The sequence below is a fragment of the Cherax quadricarinatus genome, chromosome 74 (genome assembly GCF_038502225.1).
Source record: "Cherax quadricarinatus isolate ZL_2023a chromosome 74, ASM3850222v1, whole genome shotgun sequence".
NCBI lineage: Eukaryota > Metazoa > Arthropoda > Malacostraca > Decapoda > Parastacidae > Cherax > Cherax quadricarinatus.
The window spans coordinates 6,144,485-6,166,765 of NC_091365.1; the positions used below are offsets into that span (position 1 = coordinate 6,144,485).

Genomic DNA, 22,281 nt, shown 5'->3' on the forward strand with positions numbered 1-22,281 from the left:
TATGCGCTTAGCAATTCGCAAACAGGCGGTGAGGACGAACGATCGTCAATAACTGAGTTTAGGACATTCTTCCTGCTCATGATCTTCTCTCGGCCATAAACCGTCCCACACTGTAAGCTCATAAAATTTTTGTGGTTGAAGGCCAGCCACAGGATGGTCCCTGACTTAATTAATATTTAGAAATAAAAGTCAACATCATATCACATTTTCTCTTCCTTTATAAAAAATAACATAAGTGTGAAAGAAATATAAGAATGACATGTGTCCTGAACATGGGACCGATATCGAGGTAACATTCTGCCTAGTAGTGTTATTGCAGCTTAAACATTTTGTAGCTTCACATATAGGCTAGATAATTACATGAATGAACAGCATTGAAAGTGGGCTGGGCAAATATGTTTGTTCGTGGGCTTGGGCTTGAGAAGGACTTACCCATTTTAGGCCAGTAGAGCTCCTTTCTTACGTTCTTATTTAACAGATTACTGTCCACCTATATATATATATATATATATATATATATATATATATATATATATATATATATATATATATATGTGTGTGTGTGTGTGTGTGTGTGTGTGTGTGTGTGTGTGTGTGTGTGTGTGTGTGTGTGTGTGTAGAGAGAGAGAGAGAGAGAGTTGCTTTTGGGAAAATTTACTTAAGTTTCATTGCTGATTTTCTAGTTAAACAAAGAGACAGAATTTTACCAGTACAAACAAAAACGACAGATCTGAACAATTTACCAGAGGCACTACAAAAAACACGATCTTCAGGACTTAATGTGAGTACAGATAGTTCAGTGCACGACAGGTCGGAAGAGATTTTACAGGTACAAACCTCCACTGAACCTCATTTAAAGACCACCGGAAGCCCAGCATCACGAGTATACTTCCAAAATACCACTCCTACATATACTTCGTAAAAGTATTAAGAATTTACGAGTGAATTCAGACCAAAAGTGGAAAGATAAGTTGAAGTTTATAAACTTTACGGACAGTTTTAACAGTGTTTTAAGTTCGCCCTGACCTTCCTTCTCTCCCTGGCCACCTTCTTTCTCTCCCTGGCCACCCGGGTAACCATAAGATAGAGCCATAAGCTTCCTGGGGGTAAATTTATCTTGAACGGAGCGACTCATTCATGGAATATGTTGGTGATGGGGCAAGCGAAACCGTCTTTTTGGGGGTAAATATTGAATGTGATGGGTCGTAATGGGTGTGTGTGTATGTGTGTGTGTGTGTGTGTTACTCACCTAGTTGTGGTTGCAGGGGTCGAGTCATAGCTCCTGTCCCCGCCTCTTCACTGGCCGCTACTAGGTCACTCTCCCTGCACCTTGAGCTTTATCATACCTCTTCTTAAAGTTATGAATGCATCCTGCCTCCACTACATCACTTCTCAAACTATTCCACTTCCTGACGACTCTATGACTGAAGAAATACTTCCTAACGTCCCTGTGACTCGTCTGAGTCTTCAGCTTCCAGTTGTGACCCCTTGTTTCTGTGTCCCCTCTCTGGAACATCCTAGCTCTGTCCACCTTGTCTATTTCCCGCAGTATCTTGTATGTAGTTATCATGTCTCCCCTGACCCTTCTGTCCTCCAGTGTCGTCAGTCCAATTTCCCTCAACCTTTCCTCGTACGACATTCCCCTGATCTCTGGGACTAGCCTTGTTGCAAACCTTTGTACTTTCTCTGACTTCTTGACGTGCTTGACCAGGTGTGGGTTCCAGACTGGTGCTGCATACTCCAGTATGGGCCTAACATACACAGTGTACAGTGTCTTGAACGATTCCTTATTAAGGTATCGGAACGCTATTCTCAGGTTTTCCAGGCGCCAGTATGCTGCAGCAGTTATTTGGTTGATGTGTGTCTCCGGTGACGTGCTCGGTGTTATGGTCACCCCAAGGTCTTTCTCCCTGAGTCTGTAGTCTTTGTCCACCTAGCCTATACTCTGTCTGCGGTCTTCTTTGCCCCTCCCCAATCTTCATGACTTTGCATTTGGCAGGGTTGAATTCGAGAAGCCGGTTTCTGGACCACATGTCCAGCCTGTCCAGGTCTCTTTGCAGTCCTGCCTCATCCTGTACTCACCTAGTTGTACTCACCTAGTTGAGGTTGCGGGGGTCGAGTCCGAGCTCCTGGCCCCGCCTCTTCACTGATCGCTACTAGGTCACTCTCCCTGAGCCGTGAGCTTTATCATACCTCTGCTTAAAGCTATGTATGGATCCTGCCTCCACTACATCGCTTCCCAAACTATTCCACTTACTGACTACTCTGTGGCTGAAGAAATACTTCCTAACATCCCTGTGATTCATCTGTGTCTTCAGCTTCCAACTGTGTCCCCTTGTTACTGTGTCCAATCTCTGGAACATCCTGTCTTTGTCCACCTTGTCAATTCCTCTCAGTATTTTGTATGTCGTTATCATGTCCCCCCTATCTCTCCTGTCCTCCAGTGTCGTCAGGTTGATTTCCCTTAACCTCTCCTCGTAGGACATACCTCTTAGCTCTGGGACTAGTCTTGTTGCAAACCTTTGCACTTTCTCTAGTTTCTTTACGTGCTTGGCTAGGTGTGGGTTCCAAACTGGTGCCGCATACTCCAATATGGGCCTAACGTATACGGTGTACAGGGTCCTGAACGATTCCTTATTAAGATGTCGGAATGCTGTTCTGAGGTTTGCTAGGCGCCCATATGCTGCAGCAGTTATTTGGTTGATGTGCGCTTCAGGAGATGTGCCTGGTGTTATACTCACCCCAAGATCTTTTTCCTTGAGTGAGGTTTGTAGTCTCTGACCCCCTAGACTGTACTCCGTCTGCGGCCTTCTTTGCCCTTCCCCAATCTTCATGACTTTGCACTTGGTGGGATTGAACTCCAGGAGCCAATTGCTGGACCAGGTCTGCAGCCTGTCCAGATCCCTTTGTAGTTCTGCCTGGTCTTCGATCGAGTGTATTCTTCTCATCAACTTCACGTCATCTGCAAACAGGGACACCTCAGAGTCTATTCCTTCCGTCATGTCGTTCACAAATACAAGAAACAGCACTGGTCCTAGGACTGACCCCTGCGGGACCCCGCTGGTCACAGGTGCCCACTCTGACACCTCGCCACGTACCATGACTCGCTGCTGTCTTCCTGACAAGTATTCCCTGATCCATTGTAGTGCCTTCCCTGTTATCCCTGCTTGGTCCTCCAGTTTTTGCACCAATCTCTTGTGTGGAACTGTGTCAAACGCCTTCTTGCAGTCCAAGAAAATGCAATCCACCCACCCCTCTCTCTCTTGTCTTACTGCTGTCACCATGTCATAGAACTCCAGTAGGTTTGTGACACAGGATTTCCCGTCCCTGAAACCATGCTGGCTGCTGTTGATGAGATCATTCCTTTCTAGGTGTTCCACCACTCTTCTCCTGATAATCTTCTCCATGATTTTGTATACTATACATGTCAGTGACACTGGTCTGTAGTTTAATGCTTCATGTCTGTAGTTCAATGTTTCATGTCTGTGTGTGTGTGTGTGTGCGTGTGTGTGTGTGTGTGTGTGTGTGTGTGTGTGTGTGTGTGTGTGTGTGTGTGTGCGTGTGTGTGTGACTGTCTGTACATATGCGTGAGAGAGAAGGAGATGTATGGGACTATAACAATTATTTTTAACAATGCCTGGTCCACGGCAGGGCTCCTGGAGTAGGAAAACTCTCGGAACTCACCGAATGTATATCAAAAGTACACCATATACGTGATATTTCTTGTTTTAGTATCTTTCAGTATACTATTACTAGACTACTGACCTATTATTTCTACTAAACAATAGTTCTGAACTATACACAAATACCCCGAACATAGGAGAGAGAAGCTCACGTCTACATTTCGGTGTAACTTGTATATTGTTCCAGTCAAGTTATTGTGCCTTTTAGTTCCTTCCGATCTATATTCACAACCTTCCCCCCTTTTCAATACATAAAAACACCGAACCATAACTGTGTAATTGAAGGAACTCTGGAGGCACAGATGTAGTAACAGTAAGTCTATCTTGATTCCCTTCTCCCCTCTTTCACTCACGGCAGGTTCCTTGGTGCCAGTGAGATGATCCTTGTTTTGGCAATTAGACCTGTTCTACCCTTCCTTAAATCAAATCTGATTGCTGCACGTCCTGATCTATTGCTTACATCTAAGATCCTTCGCATTTTTTACATGTCCTCATTCTAATTTTGGCATGATGAAGGATCCTGAGTATAAAGCGAGAGAAATAAGATAACACCATTAAAATGCAGTATTAAAAGAAACTATCTTTTAAACTTTATTTACAAAACGTCATGAGATATACAGTAGATAGAACATAACAAAGTTATATACTGGCTCCACTGTAACGCAAGTGAAGCAGGAAAGGAATAAAAAAAAGTTACCCTTTACAATTATTTCAGAAAAACAAAAATATATTATAGGGTAATATTCTACTTTTGACAATAGCTCGACCAGTTCAGTTTTTTTTTTTCACCGAAATGCCAAAATTAAATTTTCAAACTCTACAAAAATGATTGGAATATGAATCCTTAGGCTCACAATGAATATATCAAAACTTAGTTTTTAATAACATTCATATTTCGTATTGACTAGCGTCCATAATTCATTAATAACTACGGGCAGCACTCATTCAAAAAATAATAACTTACTATGACATCATTTAAATAAATGTATATGTACAGAGCTGACGTCACAGTGTGGGAAGAACATACACATGGACCAAAACATCAAGAAAATATATATATATTTTTATATAACAATTCCCTATCATAAATATGAAGAATGTCATAATCACCATCACTGTACAGCGTCGCTAAGGTATTAAACTTATCACTGTACACTGTACACTGTACACTGTACACTGTACACTGTACACTGTCAGTAATGTAAAAACTCTGCAAAGAGATGTAATTAATATGAATTGGAAATATATGGAATAACACTGGAAAGATTTGTAAGACTATATACATCCAGGAGCCAGTTGTTTCTAAGCCAGCAGAGCTGGTTCCCTGAAGGCCAGTGAAGTCGGTTCCTTGGAAGCCAGTAGCGCTGTTCCAGGACATAAAGTGGTGCTAGTTCTCTGCACAAAGTGGTGCTAGTTCTCTGCACTAAGTGGTGCCAGTTCTCTGCACAAAGCGGTGCCAGTTCTGTGCACCTGAACCCACTAGTAAAGACACACTTAAATATTTTAATATTTACAGAAGTCTGTCTTCAACTCCTGGAGAATTTTTCCTCCAAACCAAACACACGTTTTCAAAGTAACTCTGGTGCAAAGTCATGTCTTTGTAACTATTTAAAACAAAATGTAAATCATAATTTTATTAGTTATAGAAAAGGCATTTCCAATGTCTACATGCCTAAATTAGTGAATCCAAGGAATCACTGCTCATTTAAAACTATCCTCAGCTCGCATCGTGAATCTACAAATACATATTTGACGGATGCAGCAGTTTCTCCCGGAATGACTGTCCCATTGTATAATGCAAGGCTGTCAAGCAAAGCCATACATTCCTTCGTGTGATGTAGGAGGGTACTGTTTTACATATCAGGTCACAGGAGGACCTGACTAGCCAGTGGCCATAGCCAGAGTATGGTAAATTATCACTGGCTAGTTAGGTCCTCCTCCTGAGACCTGATATGTGAAATAATACCCTCGTACAATATACTCGCTCCTACAGAGCTTTATGAAATGAGTCATAAGTGTGACTTAATAAAGCCACAACACAGTGGGAGGTGTTGTTCCAGTGAAACTTTGTTCTGGTGAGTGCCTTTCCTTTACTGCTGTCGGCAGTACTGAAGAAAAGGTACACTTCAGAATCCACACATGTGGATTCTGAAGTAATGTGAGGCTGATGAATAGCATAAGTCTCCCTATCAGAAAAGTTTTGAAGTATACAACAATCAAAACAAATTGAGACCACGTCTTTATTTCCTTTTTTTTCTTGTATTAACACATTGCCCGCTGCTCCTCGCTAGCAATAAACATACTGAGAGTTGCAAGTCACTTTTCATTAATATTTAATTGGAACCTTGCTTTATAACCCTATTCGGGTGGGTTTAGCACTTCCCCTTGAACATTAATGTAATAAACACATAAATAAGGTGCTGTTATTGTCCTGTGGAGCTACGAGTGTTGTGGAGACTCGTCAGTGGCACGATTCTGAAGAACATAACAAAAATATGATGCAACAGTGAGGTAGACCATGTAAGTGACACTGTACACAGCTCATTGCTACAAGACACACACACACACACACACACACACACACACACACACACACAGACAAAAGATCTTGGGGTGAGTATAACACCGAGCATGTCTCCGGAAGCACACATCAATCAGATAACTGCTGCAGCATATGGGCGCCTGGCAAACCTGAGAACAGCGTCCCGATACCTTAGTAAGGAATCATTCAAGACACTGTACACCGTGTATGTCAGGCCCATACTGGAGTATGCAGCACCTGTTTGGAACCCGCACTTAATAAAGCACGTCAAGAAACTAGAGAAAGTACAAAGGTTTGCCACAAGGTTAGTTCCAGAGCTAAGGGGAATGTCCTATGAAGAAAGATTAAGGGAAATCGGCCTGACGACACTGGAGGACAGGAGGGTCAGGGGAGACATGATAACGACATATAAAATACTGCATGGAATAGACAAGGTGGACAAAGACAGGATGTTCCAGGGAGGGAACACAGAAACAAGAGGCCACAATTGGAAGTTGAAGACACAAATGAGTCAGAGAGATAGTAGGAAGTATTTCTTCAGTCATAGAGTTGTAAGGCAGTGGAATAGCCTAGAAAATGACGTAGTGGAGGCAGGAACCATACACAGTTTTAAGACGAGGTTTGATAAAGCTCATGGAGCGGGGAGAGAGAGGGCCTAGTAGCAACCGGTGAAGAGGCGGGGCCAGGAGCTAAGACTCGACCCCTGCAACCACAAATAGGTGAGTACAAATAGGTGAGTACACACACACACACACACACACATACACCAGAGATGGAATATAGCTTGAGAAGGGAGGAACTACAAATATCCCCCAAAGAGAAAAATCTTGGAGTGAACATCACACCCAACATATCACCAGAGGCCAATAAATCGCATTGCATCTGCAGCATTTTCCGAGGCTAGCTAATCTCAAAACTGCCTTCAGAAACGTTAACAAAGAATTATCTAGGAGTCTGTACACATGTCAGACATACCATGGAGAATGCACCAGCATAAAGCCCTCACATGGTCAAGCGTCACCTCAAGAAGGTCTAGCTATTTACACTAAGACTGGAGAAGAAAATAATGGAATTGATCCTGACGACTCTAAAATAGAAAAGGACTAGGGGGAGACATGATTACATCATTCTAGATACTCAAAGGATTTGTCTGAATAGATAACAGACTCGTAGATATGAGAGGCAATATGTGAGGAACACAGATGAGTCACATGTTGTAGATAATCAGAAATACTTTTTTTTCAGTCAGGGTGATAAATATGTGGAACGAGTTAGATGGGCGAGGAGTATAGGTGAACTCAGTACACAGTTTGAAAAGTAGGTATGATAGGACCCGAGATGCCAGGCAACAATAGTGCAGGTGACTGTAGTTTAAGAGGAAGGACCAGTAGCTGAAACTCGATTTAAGTAAACACATCTCGGCGAGTAGCGCACACACACACACACACACACACACACACACACACACACACACACATACACACACACACACGCACATCAACCAAATAACTGCTGCAGCATATGGGCGCCTGGCAAACCTCAGAACAGCATTCCGACATCTTAATAAGGAATCATTCAGGACCCTGTACACCGTGTACGTTAGGCCCATATTGGAGTATGCGGCACCAGTTTGGAACCCACACCTAGCCAAGCACGTGAAGAAACTAGTCCCAGAGCTAAGAGGTATGTCCTACGAGGAGAGGTTAAGGGAAATCAACCTGACGACACTGGAGGACAGGAGAGATAGGGGGGACATGATAACGACATACAAAATACTGAGAGGAATTGACAAGGTGGACAAAGACAGGATGTTCCAGAGATTGGACACAGTAACAAGGGGACACAGTTGGAAGCTGAAGACACAGATGAATCACAGGGATGTTAGGAAGTATTTCTTCAGCCACAGAGTAGTCAGTAAGTGGAATAGTTTGGGAAGCGATGTAGTGGAGGCAGGATCCATACATAGCTTTAAGCAGAGGTATGATAAAGCTCACGGCTCAGGGAGAGTGACCTAGTAGCGATCAGTGAAGAGGCGGGGCCAGGAGCTCGGACTCGACCCCCGCAACCTCAACTAGGTGAGTACACACACACACACACACACACACACACACACACACACACACACACACATACATACATACACACACACACACACACACACACACACACACACACACACACATACACACACACACACACACACACACACACACACACACACACACACACACACCCCGATCTTTGGTTCATAAAGACACCGGTGATGGAGGCACCAGCAGTTTTACCTACAATTACACAGTTTTAAAACAAGCTTGAGAGCTCAGCGGCTGAACAATTTTATTTGAGCAATTCTGTTTAAACTTCGAAGTATTGGCACCTGAACTTATTTTTTCTCCTTTTACAGCAACCTGTGTCACATGAGAGTTTGAAGAGCCAGGTTGACCATGGAGTGACTTAATACTGCAATCATACGTTGCTTTACACTACACGAATAACCTGCACATAGGAGAGAGAACCCTGTGACGCCGTTACGGTCCGACTTGGACCATTTTGCGTATTTTTTTCGTCTTTCTCTTTGAAAACGGATAATGGCAGTTCCCATATTTTTAGAGTACAGTGGACGCCCGCATAACGATCACCTTCGAATGCGTCCAATTATGTAAGTGTATTTATGAAAGTGCGTTTGTACGTGTATGTTTGGGGGTTTGAAATGGACTAATCTACTTCACAATATTCCTTATGGGAACAAATTCGGTCAGTACTGGCACCTGAACATACTTCTGGAGTGAAAAAATATCGTTAACCGGGGGTCCACTGTATTTAAGGTCTTCTGTGCCTATTTAGTTAATACCATCTGGATTTATTACGGAAAATATATATTACCTGGACTCACAGAATTCTTTCTCTACCTCAGATGTGTGTGCCGTGAACCCCGTGTCGGGAGTCAGTCTGTGGCACCATGATGTAATGATTGTTTGTGTTGGCACTTGACCTCAGGTTGTTGCGACTCTGACCAATGTGTCCATAAGTGTTACTATTACTACTGACTGTCATGTTGTTGAGGTTGTTGTTGAGGTTCTGCAATGCTCCTACTGCATAGAGGTTCTGAGGAGTACTGCCAGTGTCACTAGAGTGGGTTGTCCCTGCTCCGGGTGGCATGATGCCATACTCGATGCCTCCTGTACTGCCATAGATGTTTTGAGCACTCCTAGCACTGGAGGGCACACGTAGATATGGGTTGCCATAGGCTGCAGAGTATCGTGGATCCACATTATTCAGTGGAGGTCCAGTAGAACAGCTCGAGTTGCGATTGTAGTTGAGAGGCGGAGGAGGTGGATTGTAGTCCCGTGAGTAGTCTACATACTGCACATAACCTCCACTGTTGTTATTTGCGTTTTCCTGCTTGAAAAACGAAAAAAGTACCTTTGAAATATATGTAATAATTAATTTTCAAATGTACAGTCTCCTATACCGTTTGTCTCTTGTCTTTTGAATTCTCCTAAAACAAATTTAAAGATTAATAAGTTGATAAACAAATCCGAATTAATTTGCTATAAATAAGTGTACTGCAGTACAATCCAATAGGTCAACAAATTCCGAAGTGTGAAAGTTTTTATTTACAATCTGAGTTGAAAATTAATACGCCCGCATTTACAGCCCCTCTTTGTTCCACGTTTTCGTTGGTTTTCAAGTGAGCCATTGTTCCACCCGCCCGCAAAACCCACCAGAAGGTGGAACATAATGAACAATACCTGTTTGAAGAGTTTCGAGAGTCTCACTACTCTCGGAGCCCTGCCATGGGCCGGGCGCCTCAATTTGAAGCCAACGAAAACGTGGTACATCGAAAAGAGGTGCTATATATATGCGGGGCCTCTCTATATACTTTTTTTCACTCTCCTGTGTTACTCCTCAACACAAACCTTCGGAGAAAACATGGGTTCGCTGAAGTCCCCAGCTGAGTATCTGAAGTGGTCGTGGTGTCGCCTGGCATTTGCAACAGTGGACTCATTGGTGTCCCAGTCATCGTGGGAACTATAGTCATCGTCTTCTGAGGGTGAGAGGTCACTCCCAGTGGCCGTGCGGGTGTCCACCTTGAGCACGGAGTCATGGGTAGACGACCTGTCACTGGAGCGCATACTGTGCTTCTCCAGGCCAGAATCTGTAAGGGACATGAACAGAGGTATGGTAAGCATATCTTTTAGTAACAAATTTAGATACACCCATAATGTGTTGCTCCTCTTTTTTTATACATTATAGTGTAGGATCAAATGCTGTTTCTCTGACTTATTCCATTACACAAGATGAGTTTCATACACGAGTTGAAAAACTTTAATAGGACAATGGGATATTATTATTATTTTAAGGGGAAATGGAAAATCCATAGAGATGTCACTCAGTGTCAGGAGGAGTGAGATTTAATCAAGATCGATCTAAGGGAGAGGAGGAAAAAATCCAGCAGGTTGAAAGGACAACTCCCCTAGGAGAGAGAGATTGGGGGAGGGAAAGGTGAGTTTGTTCCCCCTCGAGGAGACTTCTCGTCAGCTGGGATCCTTCAGCTGGAGGCAACGGACGCATAGGTTAGACCATGATGTAGGCGTGGTACACCTTCAAGCGCCCTTTACCTGAATCAAGGAACTTTTCTTGAGGGGTAGGGCGATGAGAATAAAACCTAGATGAAGTGAAGACAGACACTTCCAACCCCATACATTTTTCTTCCTGCCTACTCTTCCCCACTATGTTTTTCCTCGTGGTTTTACCACCAGCACCGGTATTTCTTGAACCTCTGCCTAAATTAGCAAAGGGGAAAACTTCATCAACACTTGGCTAGTAGGCTGGTAGACAGCAACCACCCAGGGAGATGCTACTATCCCATTACATAAGTGAGAAGCTGACACTCTCGATCACGACAATAGTCCGTCTAGGAAAGATCACAGACCTTCAGCCCAGTAATAACAAACCATAATGTAAAACCTCTCACCATGTTTTGATAATTTTTCATAGTTTCTTATTATGCGCTTTTAAAATGGAAGAGTATAACATCTCAAGCAAAGAATGGACTCATCTCTGATACAAGGTGAGAGTGCTGAGGGACGCAGACAGAAAAAAATTAGGAATTAGATCAGGAATATTATCGTCTTGGTTCCCGTCTCAAGTTATAAGACTTCTGTAAGAAAATACAATCTGCTTAACGTATTTCTCGCTTAACAAGCCGCTCGTTTAGTCCCTTCCTGTAACATAATCGTGCAATAAATGATAAATGCATTAATGATAAGTGGGGGATACCTTGACGCTGGTGAAGGGCTCTTGATCAGAGGAAAAGGAGCAATTCTTCCGTTTCTCAGAAAAAACATGAATACCTCCTTTTCCACAAGCACAGTGTGCCCCTTTGAGTTTAGCACTTCCAATGAATGTAATAGCAATACCTACCTTTGTAACCTTTGCCTTTCTTCTTGAAGAGAACGATGATGAGAACGACAACGATGAGGAAGACGATGCCGCCTATGATGGCTACCAAGGTCGTCACTAGAGGCAAGCTCTCTGTGGGGAGGACGTGGGTGTGGTTAGTACTCTGTGGGGAGGACGTGGGTGTGGTTAGTACTCTGTGGGGGATGAAGGTGTGGTTGTTGTGGGGGGATGGAGGTGTGGTTAGTATTCTACGTGATGGCAGAAATATATATATCTTTCTTCTTTCAACACACCGGCCGTATCCCACCGAGGCAGGGTGGCCCAAAAAAGAAAAACAAAAGTTTCTATTTTTAAATTTAGTAATTTATACAGGAGAAGGGGTTACTAGCCCCTTGCTCCCGGCATTTTAGTCGCCTCTTACAACACGCATGGCTTACGGAGGAAGAATTCTGTTCCACTTCCCCATGGAGATAAGAGGAAATAAACAAGAATAAGAACTAGAAAGAAAATAGAAGAAAACCCAGAGGGGTGTGTATATATATGCTTGTACATGTATGTGTAGTGTGACCTAAGTGTAAGTAGAAGTAGCAAGACATACCTGAAATCTTGCATGTTTATGAGACAGAAAAGACACCAGCAATCCTACCATCATGTAAAACAATTACAGGTTTTCGTTGTACACTCACTTGGCAGGACGGTAGTACCTCCCTGGGCGGTTGCTGTCTACCAACCTACTACCTAGGATATATATATATATATATATATATATATATATATATATATATATATATATATATATATATATATATATATATATATATATATACATATTAATGCAACTAGTAACAAGTGGGTTTTAAACAGTTAACATTGCGGCTGGCCGGGGATCGAAGCCGTGTTATTTTAGCCCACCTGTTGGGAAGTCAAAATTCAAAACGTACATTAACTACAGAAGTAAATAATATCAATTAACCAAGAATACCAGTCCCAAAAATAGTCAAAAGGGCTTCCAAGTGTATATAATAAGAGACTGAGAGAGAAATATGATAATTATTAACTGATAATCACTTAAATCTGCGAGGAAAATCTCCTTATATCCGGAAATAAAAAAAAAATGTAGCAATAAGAAAAAATAAAGAAATGTTTACTTACAGGAAAAATTATTTCCTTCTAACATGGATTTTTTTATCCAAATATAAACAATTTCTTTCATGTTACTGAATATTTAACTATTAAAATTATATTAAAATTACATTATCAACAGTTGGAAATTAGTCGCTTTTATTATGCGCTAAAAATTTTAATTTTCTAGTGAGCGTTTTGTTTTTATCCTCAGAATTTCCGATATAAAAACGTCAATAAAAGTAGAATGTCTTTGTTTTCTCTAGTAATTTTCTGAATTTGTGTCTTTTTATATAAAATTCCCAAAACTACATATATACATGTCATACATTACATAAAATACAACAAATCTTATTGTATTACCATTTAACTTAAAAAAATAACATTTGACTTCTAGATCAAAGGTCCGGAATTTTGCTTTAAGTATAAAGCCACTGTCCAAAGGCCCTTCTGACTGTGTATTGGCAATGGTTATCCTGCGAGTGTGTATACATATATATACAGTACACAAGCGCTGCCTAAGTAAACTTAACGCCATTACAACTGAGAACGCTTTCTTGTATCTTAAAACATATCCATGTTCCATTGTGTTCCATTGTGTTATGTTACTCTAAATCCAGAGGCTGGGAGACTGAAGACAATCTTGTATTGAAACCATCTGGTTTGACCAGCTGATTCTACGAGGCAGCTGTCACTGAGAGACTACGAGGCAGCTGTCACTGAGAGACTACGAGGCAGCTGTCACTGAGAGACTACGAGGCAGCTGTCACTGAGAGACTATGAGGCAGCTGTCACTGAGAGACTACGAGGCAGCTGTCACTGAGAGACTATGAGGCAGCTGTCACTGAGAGACTACGAGGCAGCTGTCACTGAGAGACTACGAGGCAGCTGTCACTGAGAGACTACGAGGCAGCTGTCACTGAGAGACTACGAGGCAGCTGTCACTGAGAGACTACGAGGCAGCTGTCACTGAGAGACTATGAGGCAGCTGTCACTGAGAGACTACGAGGCAGCTGTCACTGAGAGACTATAAGGCAGCTGTCACTGAGACTACGAGGCAGCTGTCACTGAGAGACTACGAGGCAGCTGTCACTGAGAGACTACGAGGCAGCTGTCACTGAGAGACTACGAGGCAGCTGTCACTGAGAGACTACGAGGCAGCTGTCACTGAGAGACTACGAGGCAGCTGTCACTGAGAGACTATGAGGCAGCTATCACTGAGAGACTACGAGGCAGCTGTCACTGAGAGACTATAAGGCAGCTGTCACTGAGACTACGAGGCAGCTGTCACTGAGAGACTACGAGGCAGATGTCACTGAGAGACTACGAGGCAGCTGTCACTGAGAGACTACGAGGCAGCTGTCACTGAGAGACTACGAGGCAGCTGTCACTGAGAGGCTATGAGGCAGCTGTCACTGAGAGACTATGAGGCAGCTGTCACACTATGAGAGCTGACTATGAGGCAGCTGTCACTGAGAGACTATGAGGCAGCTGTCACTGAGACTACGAGGCAGCTGTCACACTACGAGGCAGCTGTCACTACTACGAGGCAGCTGTCACTGAGAGACTACGCAGCTGTCACTGAGAGACTACGAGGCAGCTGTCACTGAGAGATTACGAGGCAGCTGTCACTGAGAGACTACGAGCAGCTGTCACTACTACGAGGCAGCTGTCACTGAGAGACTATGAGGCAGCTGTCACTGAGAGACTATGAGGCAGCTGTCACTGAGACTACGAGGCAGCTGTCACTGAGAGACTACGAGGCAGCTGTCACTGAGAGACTACGAGGCAGCTGTCACTGAGAGATTACGAGGCAGCTGTCACTGAGAGACTACGAGGCAGCTGTCACTGAGACTACGAGGCAGCTGTCACTGAGACTACGAGGCAGCTGTCACTGAGAGACTATGAGGCAGCTGTCACTGAGACTACGAGGCACCTGTCACTGAGAGACTATGAGGCAGCTGTCACTGAGACTACGAGGCAGCTGTCACTGAGAGACTATGAGGCAGCTGTCACTGAGACTACGAGGCACCTGTCACTGAGAGACTATGAGGCAGCTGTCACTAAGAGACTACGAGGCAGCTGTCACTGAGAGACTACGAGGCAGCTGTCACTGAGAGACTATGAGGCAGCTGTCACTGAGAGACTACGAGGCAGCTGTCACTGAGACACTACGAGGCAGCTGCCACTGAGAGACTACGAGGCAGTTGCCACTGAAAGACTACGAGGCAGCTGTCACTGAGAGACAGCTGCCTCTGAATTACGATAAAGATAAATAAGGGAAAACATCCTCACGTCTAAAGGTCTGGCTACTAATTTACCAACTGAGAGATGAACTGGGGACTACACGGGTTCAACACCTTTTATTAATAACATACTAGCGAGGAAGAGCTAAATGTCCCAGAGGAAACTATATCCTGCAAAGCACCAGATTAATTACTTTTTGACTGACCTCTGAATGCAATTTTAATGGCCATTTCCTTGTCCAAGTGGCATACTGTGTGAGTTATTACATGACTTTAGACATTTACAAGGATCACTGGAAACACACATTCAGTATACGCAAAAAAAAAATATAAATTCAAGAACATTGATCTCTTATGTGAACGAATCATATTATAATTACATAAGTCACATAGGAATCACATAAGAATCACATAGAAATAACATAATCACATTCTGCCCAAAATGCCTGGGCATGACACTGGTTATCTTTGAACTTAGCAAATCAAAATTGTAATTACAATTGTAAACTTTAAAAAGAAATAAATTTTGCTTTACTTTACATACGTCACATATGAATCACATAATAATCACATAAAACTCACATAGGAATCGCATAAGAATCATATAGGAATCACACGAGAATCACATAGGAATCGCTTAAGAATCACATAGGAATCACATGAGAATCACATAAGAATGACATGAGAATTACATATGAATCGCATGAGAATCACATAGTAATCACATGAGAATCACATAAGAATCACATGAGAGTCACATAGTAATCGCATAAAAATCACATAGTAGTCACATAGGAATCACATGAGAATCACATAAGAATCGCAGAAGAATCACATAGTAATCACATATGAATCACATGAGAATCACATAAGAATCACATGAGAATCACATACGAATCGCATAAAAATCACATAGTAATCACATGAGAATCACATAAGAGTCGCAGAATCACATAGTAATCACATAGGAATCACATGAGAATCACATAAGAATCGCAGAAGAATCACATAGTAATCACATATGAATCACATGAGAATCACATAAGAATCGCAGAAGAATCACATAGTAATCACATATGAATCACATGAGAATCACATAAGAATCACATGAGAATCACATAGGAATCGCATAAAAATCACATAGGAATCGCATAAGAATCACATAGGAATCATTGATAGTTGCTGGAGGAACCTGCCTTTGCCCTTCCTGCGATCAACTATGAGTGCCACTCATTAGAGGGGCTTTATGGCACTTACTGGCTTAGTGTATAATAATACAGTATTGTTTTTGAATGTATTCTGTGAACTTTAAAACCCTTGCATATTTTAGGAGCATTTTTAAATACAGTAAAGGAAAAATACATTGTGAAATAATGTACAGATTTAAGTGTTATGTATTTTTTAAAGTCTAGCCCCGTCACTCTAGCCCCGTCACTCTAGCCCCGTCACTCTAGCCCCGTCACTCTAGCCCCGTCACTCTAGCCCCTCTAACCCTCCTCTAGCCCCCTCACCTCTAGCCCCATCTTCCCACCCCATCCTCTAGCCTCATCCTCTAGCCTCATCCTCTAGCCCCATCCTCTAACCCCATCCTCTACCCAACCCCATCCTCTAAGCCCCATCCTCTATCCTCTGTCCCATCCTCTAGCCCCATCCTCTAACCCATCCTCTAAGCCTCCCCATCCTCTAGCCCCATCCATCCTCTACCTTCCCCATCCTCTAGCCCCATCCTCTACCTTACATCCTCTAGCCTCATCCTACTCATCCTCTCCTCATCCTCTAACCCCATCCTCTAACCCCATCCTCTAACCCCATCCTCCCCCATCCTCTAGCCCCATCCTCTACCTCCCCATCCTCTAGCCCCATCCTCTACCCCGCCCCATCCTCTACTCCATCCCCTCCTCTAAGCCCCATCCTCTCTAACCCCATCCTCTAGCCCCATCCTCTAACCCATCACCTCTACCCCATCACTACGCCCCATCCTCTAACCTCTAGCCCCGTCACCTTACACCGTCACCATTTCCCGTAGCCACCACCTGCTTTCTATTGTCGCTGTGTGGATCACTAACACTGGAGATGTCACAGTGGTATATCAGGACACTCAGAAAACTGGAAAGAACTCCAAGTGATCTCCCGAGTTTCCTCCTGTAATAATATAATAATAATAATAATAATAATAATAATAATAATAATAATCTTTATTTCTACAAGTACATGTACAAGGTATACAGTCCTAGATGACATCACTTACATACTACTGTAGAGAAAGCCGGTTGCTATGCTGAGCATTTCGGGCAAATTATGTCAGTTTTGTCCCAGGATGCGACCCACACCAGTCGACTAACACCCAGGTACCCAATTTTACTGATTGGTGAGCGTGGACAACCGGTGTAAGGAAACACGCCCAATGTTTCTACCCTCGTCGAGAATCGAACCCGGACCCTCAGCGTGTGAAGTGACAGCTTTTGCCACCAGGCCACAGGCCACCGTCTGTATCAGTTTACGAGAATCAAAGTTACGTTATCAGGAATTCCTGTCTCTGGCTACGTTATCTTTTTCTTACACAAATCAATTTTATAGGCTAATAGCGGTTATCCTACCTCAACTCATTTCAACCCCCCACCTCGAATGTGACCCACAACAGACGGCTAACACCCAGGTACCTACTTACTGCTAGGTGAACAGGGAAAGCAGGTTGGTTTGGTTTGGAAAGGTTCATCAGGAAACAGGACAAGTGTTTCCTGACGCGGGTGTTAGTCAGATGATGACCCGCAGCTGGTGTAAGCAATCATGCCCAGCACCTCCACCCTTGAACTACTAACTTGAACTACGTCCATTTGCAAGTGAGACGTACATTGTAAGTGCTCGTTATGTGCGCATTGATATTTCTCATTCATGAGTTTCAGACCGCGCTCAGCTTCAGGATACCACAGCCATTGTTTATTTAGACATGTGGTACTGGGTCTACTCTTTGTGTCTTTATTTTTCGCTCTCTTTATCTGTTCCTTCTAAACAATTTTTTATTTTCTTGTCACTTACATCACTTCTATTAAGTTATTTTAATGTTCAATGGTTCATTAAAATCACTTAAAATTGCTGGTAACCTGTCCACACTGCCAGTGTGACCCACAGTGTGGCACACAGTGTGGCATTTTTTTTCACTTCCGACATATATAATACCCTAACACTCGCTCTAATTAACCTCCTCTCTCTAACTTTTGTTTAAGAAACATTAACCAATAACGCCAACCATAATTTCCCCCTTAACTCGCCCCCTACCCTACACATACTCCCACCCCTTCCACACGGCTTCCCACAGTGCTGTATGACCCATGTGGGTTTAGTGCATAAAACAATTATTTTGTTTACTCTTTGATTTGCTAAAAGAATCAACAACGAAATATGTTTATTAATATTTATACACCAGTGACAACTGTTAATATCAACGTTTTATACAATGCGCCACTGTCCTTTTTTTACTTATAATAATAATAATAATAATAATAATAATAATAATAATAATAATAGTGGTAGTAGTAGTAGTGGTATTAGTAGTAGTAGTAATAATAATGTGGTAGTAGTAGTATAAGTAACATTAATATTAATAGTAGTGGCTCTAGTAGTAGTAGTAAAAATAATAATAATAATAATAATAATAATAATAATAATAATAATAATATTATTATTATTATTATTATTATTATTATTATTATTATTATTATTATTATTATTATTATGATGATGATTATTTTCGTTATGGCCTGGTGTACCGTCAAGGATGTCATGATGAGTGGTTGCCTAAAACGATCAAGGGACATTATATCTAATTGGATATATCCTCATACAAGTGAGGATTGGAAAGCTCCTAAAGTAATGTCATTAACGTAGAGAAATCCAAGAAGTGGGTTGGTGATTCCCTTCATGACAGACTATCATCACGAGTTTGTCTCCTAGTCTTGTGGCCCCCGGTAAGAGGTCTGGAGATGTTGATAAATTAGACACATGTGCAACTCTTGGGTATCTTTATTGAGGAAACGTTTCGCCACACAGTGGCTTCATCAGTCCATACATAGGAGAAACTTGAAGAACAGGAGGAGAATGAGGTAATCAGTCCCTCAACCTTGGGTCGATGTGTTCAGTCCATCAATCTTGAGTAGAATACGGCAGATGAGCGGAGAAGCAGCTTATAAACCGTATGGCAGGAGAGGTGCAGCAGTCATAGGTAGTGTCACATTTGTTCAATGTGGAAGTAGGTTGTGCCCAAGAATTAGGCAAGCGAAGAATTCCTAAGTATTAAGATCCCAAGAAGTTGCAGTGTCTGACAAGTTTGTAGATGAATGGTTCAGAGAACCGACATGTTGATAAATTAGACACATGTGCAACTCTTGGGTATCTTTATTGAGGAAACGTTTCGCCACACAGTGGCTTCATCAGTCCATACATAGGAGAAACTGATGAAGCCACTGTGTGGCGAAACGTTTCCTCAATAAAGATACCCAAGAGTTGCACATGTGTCTAATTTATCAACATGTCGGTTCTCTGAACCATTCATCTACAAAAAAGGTCTGGAGATACTGAGGGTCTGATCAGGTAATTAAGTCCATGACTGATAGACTCTGATTTCTTAGGCCCTTGATGCTGGTAAGTGACTTAGTGTCCATGGCGATGGAACTACACTCCTTTTCCTGAGATCGAACTTAATTACCTTACATTGCACATGTTTAGCACTTCCCACAATTAATATATAGTAATGACTCACGAAATCATAATAAGACTATTGCAAGCAAACCACGGGAAGAATGAGGTTTGAACCTATGATAAGTTAATCTTAACACTCCAGGCAAGAGAGTAAGCCTAGTGGCTTACGTACTGGCCTGGGTTCAAACCCCACCCGTTCCGTGGTGTAATATACAGTAACGTAATATAGCACCAAGGAAGATGTCGAGGTCTACATATAAGACGGTTTAATAAACAAGTACGTGAAAATGAAAGTGACTTACGTTGTCTCTTAAGCTCTATCTCAGACGTGTGGGACCCATAGCCATTCTTGGCTGTGCAATTGTAAACACCAAAGTCATCAGGCCGAGCATCGTAGATTATAAGGGTGTTCTTGACGCCACTCGGGGTAGTCTCCTGCAACACGTTGTACCTGGACTCGTCTGAAAGAGAAGCAATACTTTCTGAATGAGAAGTTTAGCCGGGTGACGAAGAAACGGAATTAATAGATTATACAACAAGGGGAGCAGGAGGATCACAGGCATCGACTTTGACAGTAAATTTGGGATATTAGTTATAGCTGCATTAATTATAGTATATTATTATTATCATCAAAACCAAATGCTAAACCCACAAGGGCCATAATTATAGTAAAACTTGCTGTCTTTCCCTTGCCAGTACTTAATTTTTTTTCTGTGTATAATTTAACACAAATTACTGTTTTTTATTTAATTCCAATCTAAGAAATACAAGGAATGCTAAAAAATATAGCTTGCTATTAATTCTATTATTATTAAATCAAACTTTCTTACCCCCTCCTTGTTCTTACTCTCGTCTCACCTTACATTCCTAGTCACGCTTCTTACATAACACACAAAGAACGGTAAACGTAAAGAGCTAACAATAACTCAACAAACTCTAACTTTTCAGGTGTGTTTAATAGCGGTCGTGAGAGAGCTAATGAAAGTCATTCAACTGAGATCGGTTCAAGAGCTAGAGTACAACAAATAGGCAGTCACATGCACGTCTGTACACAGGTGCACGCAGCTTCCCTCCACCTTACTTAACCTACAATACCAACCACAGCCTAAAGAAGATAAAAAAATCTGTAGTTCCGTGGATTCTGTGAGCTTATTGTTATCGATGATTATAACAATAATGTAAATAAACGGTTTTCTAAACCGTTTATTCCCATTATTATTATCATCATTACTGGTTTGCTAAACGTTTCCAGAATAAAGATAACAAAATGATCTCCAAGTGTCTCATATATCAATAATAATAACAATAATGAATTATTATTATTATTATTATTATTATTATTATTATTATTATTATTATTATTATTATTATTATTATAGTAAAATAAACCTTTAATACCCAACATTTCACTCAAAGGTGAAGTTTTCTAAGTCATCCCCTCAGAGGACGTCACTTGATGTCGTGAAGGGCTCTTGATGCGAGGAATTCTACTAATTCTCTCTGAGATCGAAGGTGATTGTCTTCTATTCCTCACACGCTATATGATCCCTATATATTTACCATTTTCCCCACAAATATGATCATAGTTTTGTATGTCAGGTGACCTTCAGGCAAAAAAAAATGTCTGATGTGCATTTGTTTTATCAAAGGTGAATTTGTATTACTCTGTTTGCATTAATTTGGCCTTGCAATCTATTCCCCCCCCCCCACCACCACTTACTGGGATCAATCTTGTGTCTATTCTTAGACCAGACGACCTCGCTGGGCCTCGGGATAGACTGGATGTTACACTCCACCTCGACTGTGTCGCCCTCCAAACCAAACTGCTCCTCGATAGGGGTGACCTGAGGCGCACCTCGCATGTACACTCTCATTGACCTCGACTCCTGTGAAACGAGAGAGAATACGTGAAGAATGATACGTGGAACGATGTCTGTGGAATGTATGCATGATGATACAAAAAATGTTTGTAGGAAGATGTAGAATATAATAATATTATTGATGAAGAACAAAAAGGCACAATACCGTGATTGGAACAATACACAAAATGTCGTCATAACTGGAACAATACACGAAATGTCGTTATAACTGGAACAATACACGAAATGTCGTCATAACTGGAACAATACACGAAATGTCGTTATAACTGGAACAATACACGAAATGTCGTTATAACTGGAACAATACACGAAATGTCGTCATAACTGGAACAATACACGAAATGTCGTTATAACTGGAACAATACACGAAATGTCGTTATAACTGGAACAATACACGAAATGTCGTTATAGCTGGAACAATACACGAAATGTCGTCATAACTGGAACAATACACGAAATGTCGTTATAACTGGAACAATACACGAAATGTCGTTATAACTGGAACAATACACGAAATGTCGTTATAGCTGGAACAATACACGAAATGTCGTCATAACTGGAACAATACACGAAATGTCGTCATAACTGGAACAATACATGAAATGTCGTCATAACTGGAACAATACATGAAATGTCGTCATAACTGGAACAATACACGAAATGTCGTCATAACTGGAACAATACATGAAATGTCGTCATAACTGGAA

At 41.9% G+C, this 22,281-nt stretch overlaps 1 protein-coding gene across 8 annotated transcripts in view; it reads right to left on the minus strand.

Annotated features, from left to right (window-relative positions):
* Window positions 1-4,261: 4,261 nt before the first annotated feature.
* Window positions 4,262-22,281, minus strand: part of LOC128700241 (irregular chiasm C-roughest protein) — a 100,757-nt gene continuing 82,737 nt past the window's right edge. For 4 of the 8 annotated variants that reach the window (XM_070100733.1, XM_070100732.1, XM_070100735.1 and 1 more), the window contains 6 exons: window positions 21,415-21,580; window positions 19,997-20,155; window positions 15,206-15,250; window positions 11,653-11,763; window positions 10,146-10,384; window positions 4,262-9,627 (listed from right to left, as the gene is read on the minus strand). In XM_070100733.1, the coding sequence (XP_069956834.1) occupies window positions 9,136-9,627; window positions 10,146-10,384; window positions 11,653-11,763; window positions 15,206-15,250; window positions 19,997-20,155; window positions 21,415-21,580 (1,212 nt within the window). In that variant the 3' untranslated portion in view covers window positions 4,262-9,135. The remainder of the gene's footprint in view (window positions 9,628-10,145; window positions 10,385-11,652; window positions 11,764-15,205; window positions 15,251-19,996; window positions 20,156-21,414; window positions 21,581-22,281) is intronic. The other 4 variants (XM_070100736.1, XM_070100737.1, XM_070100738.1 and 1 more) reach the window with 4 other exon arrangements.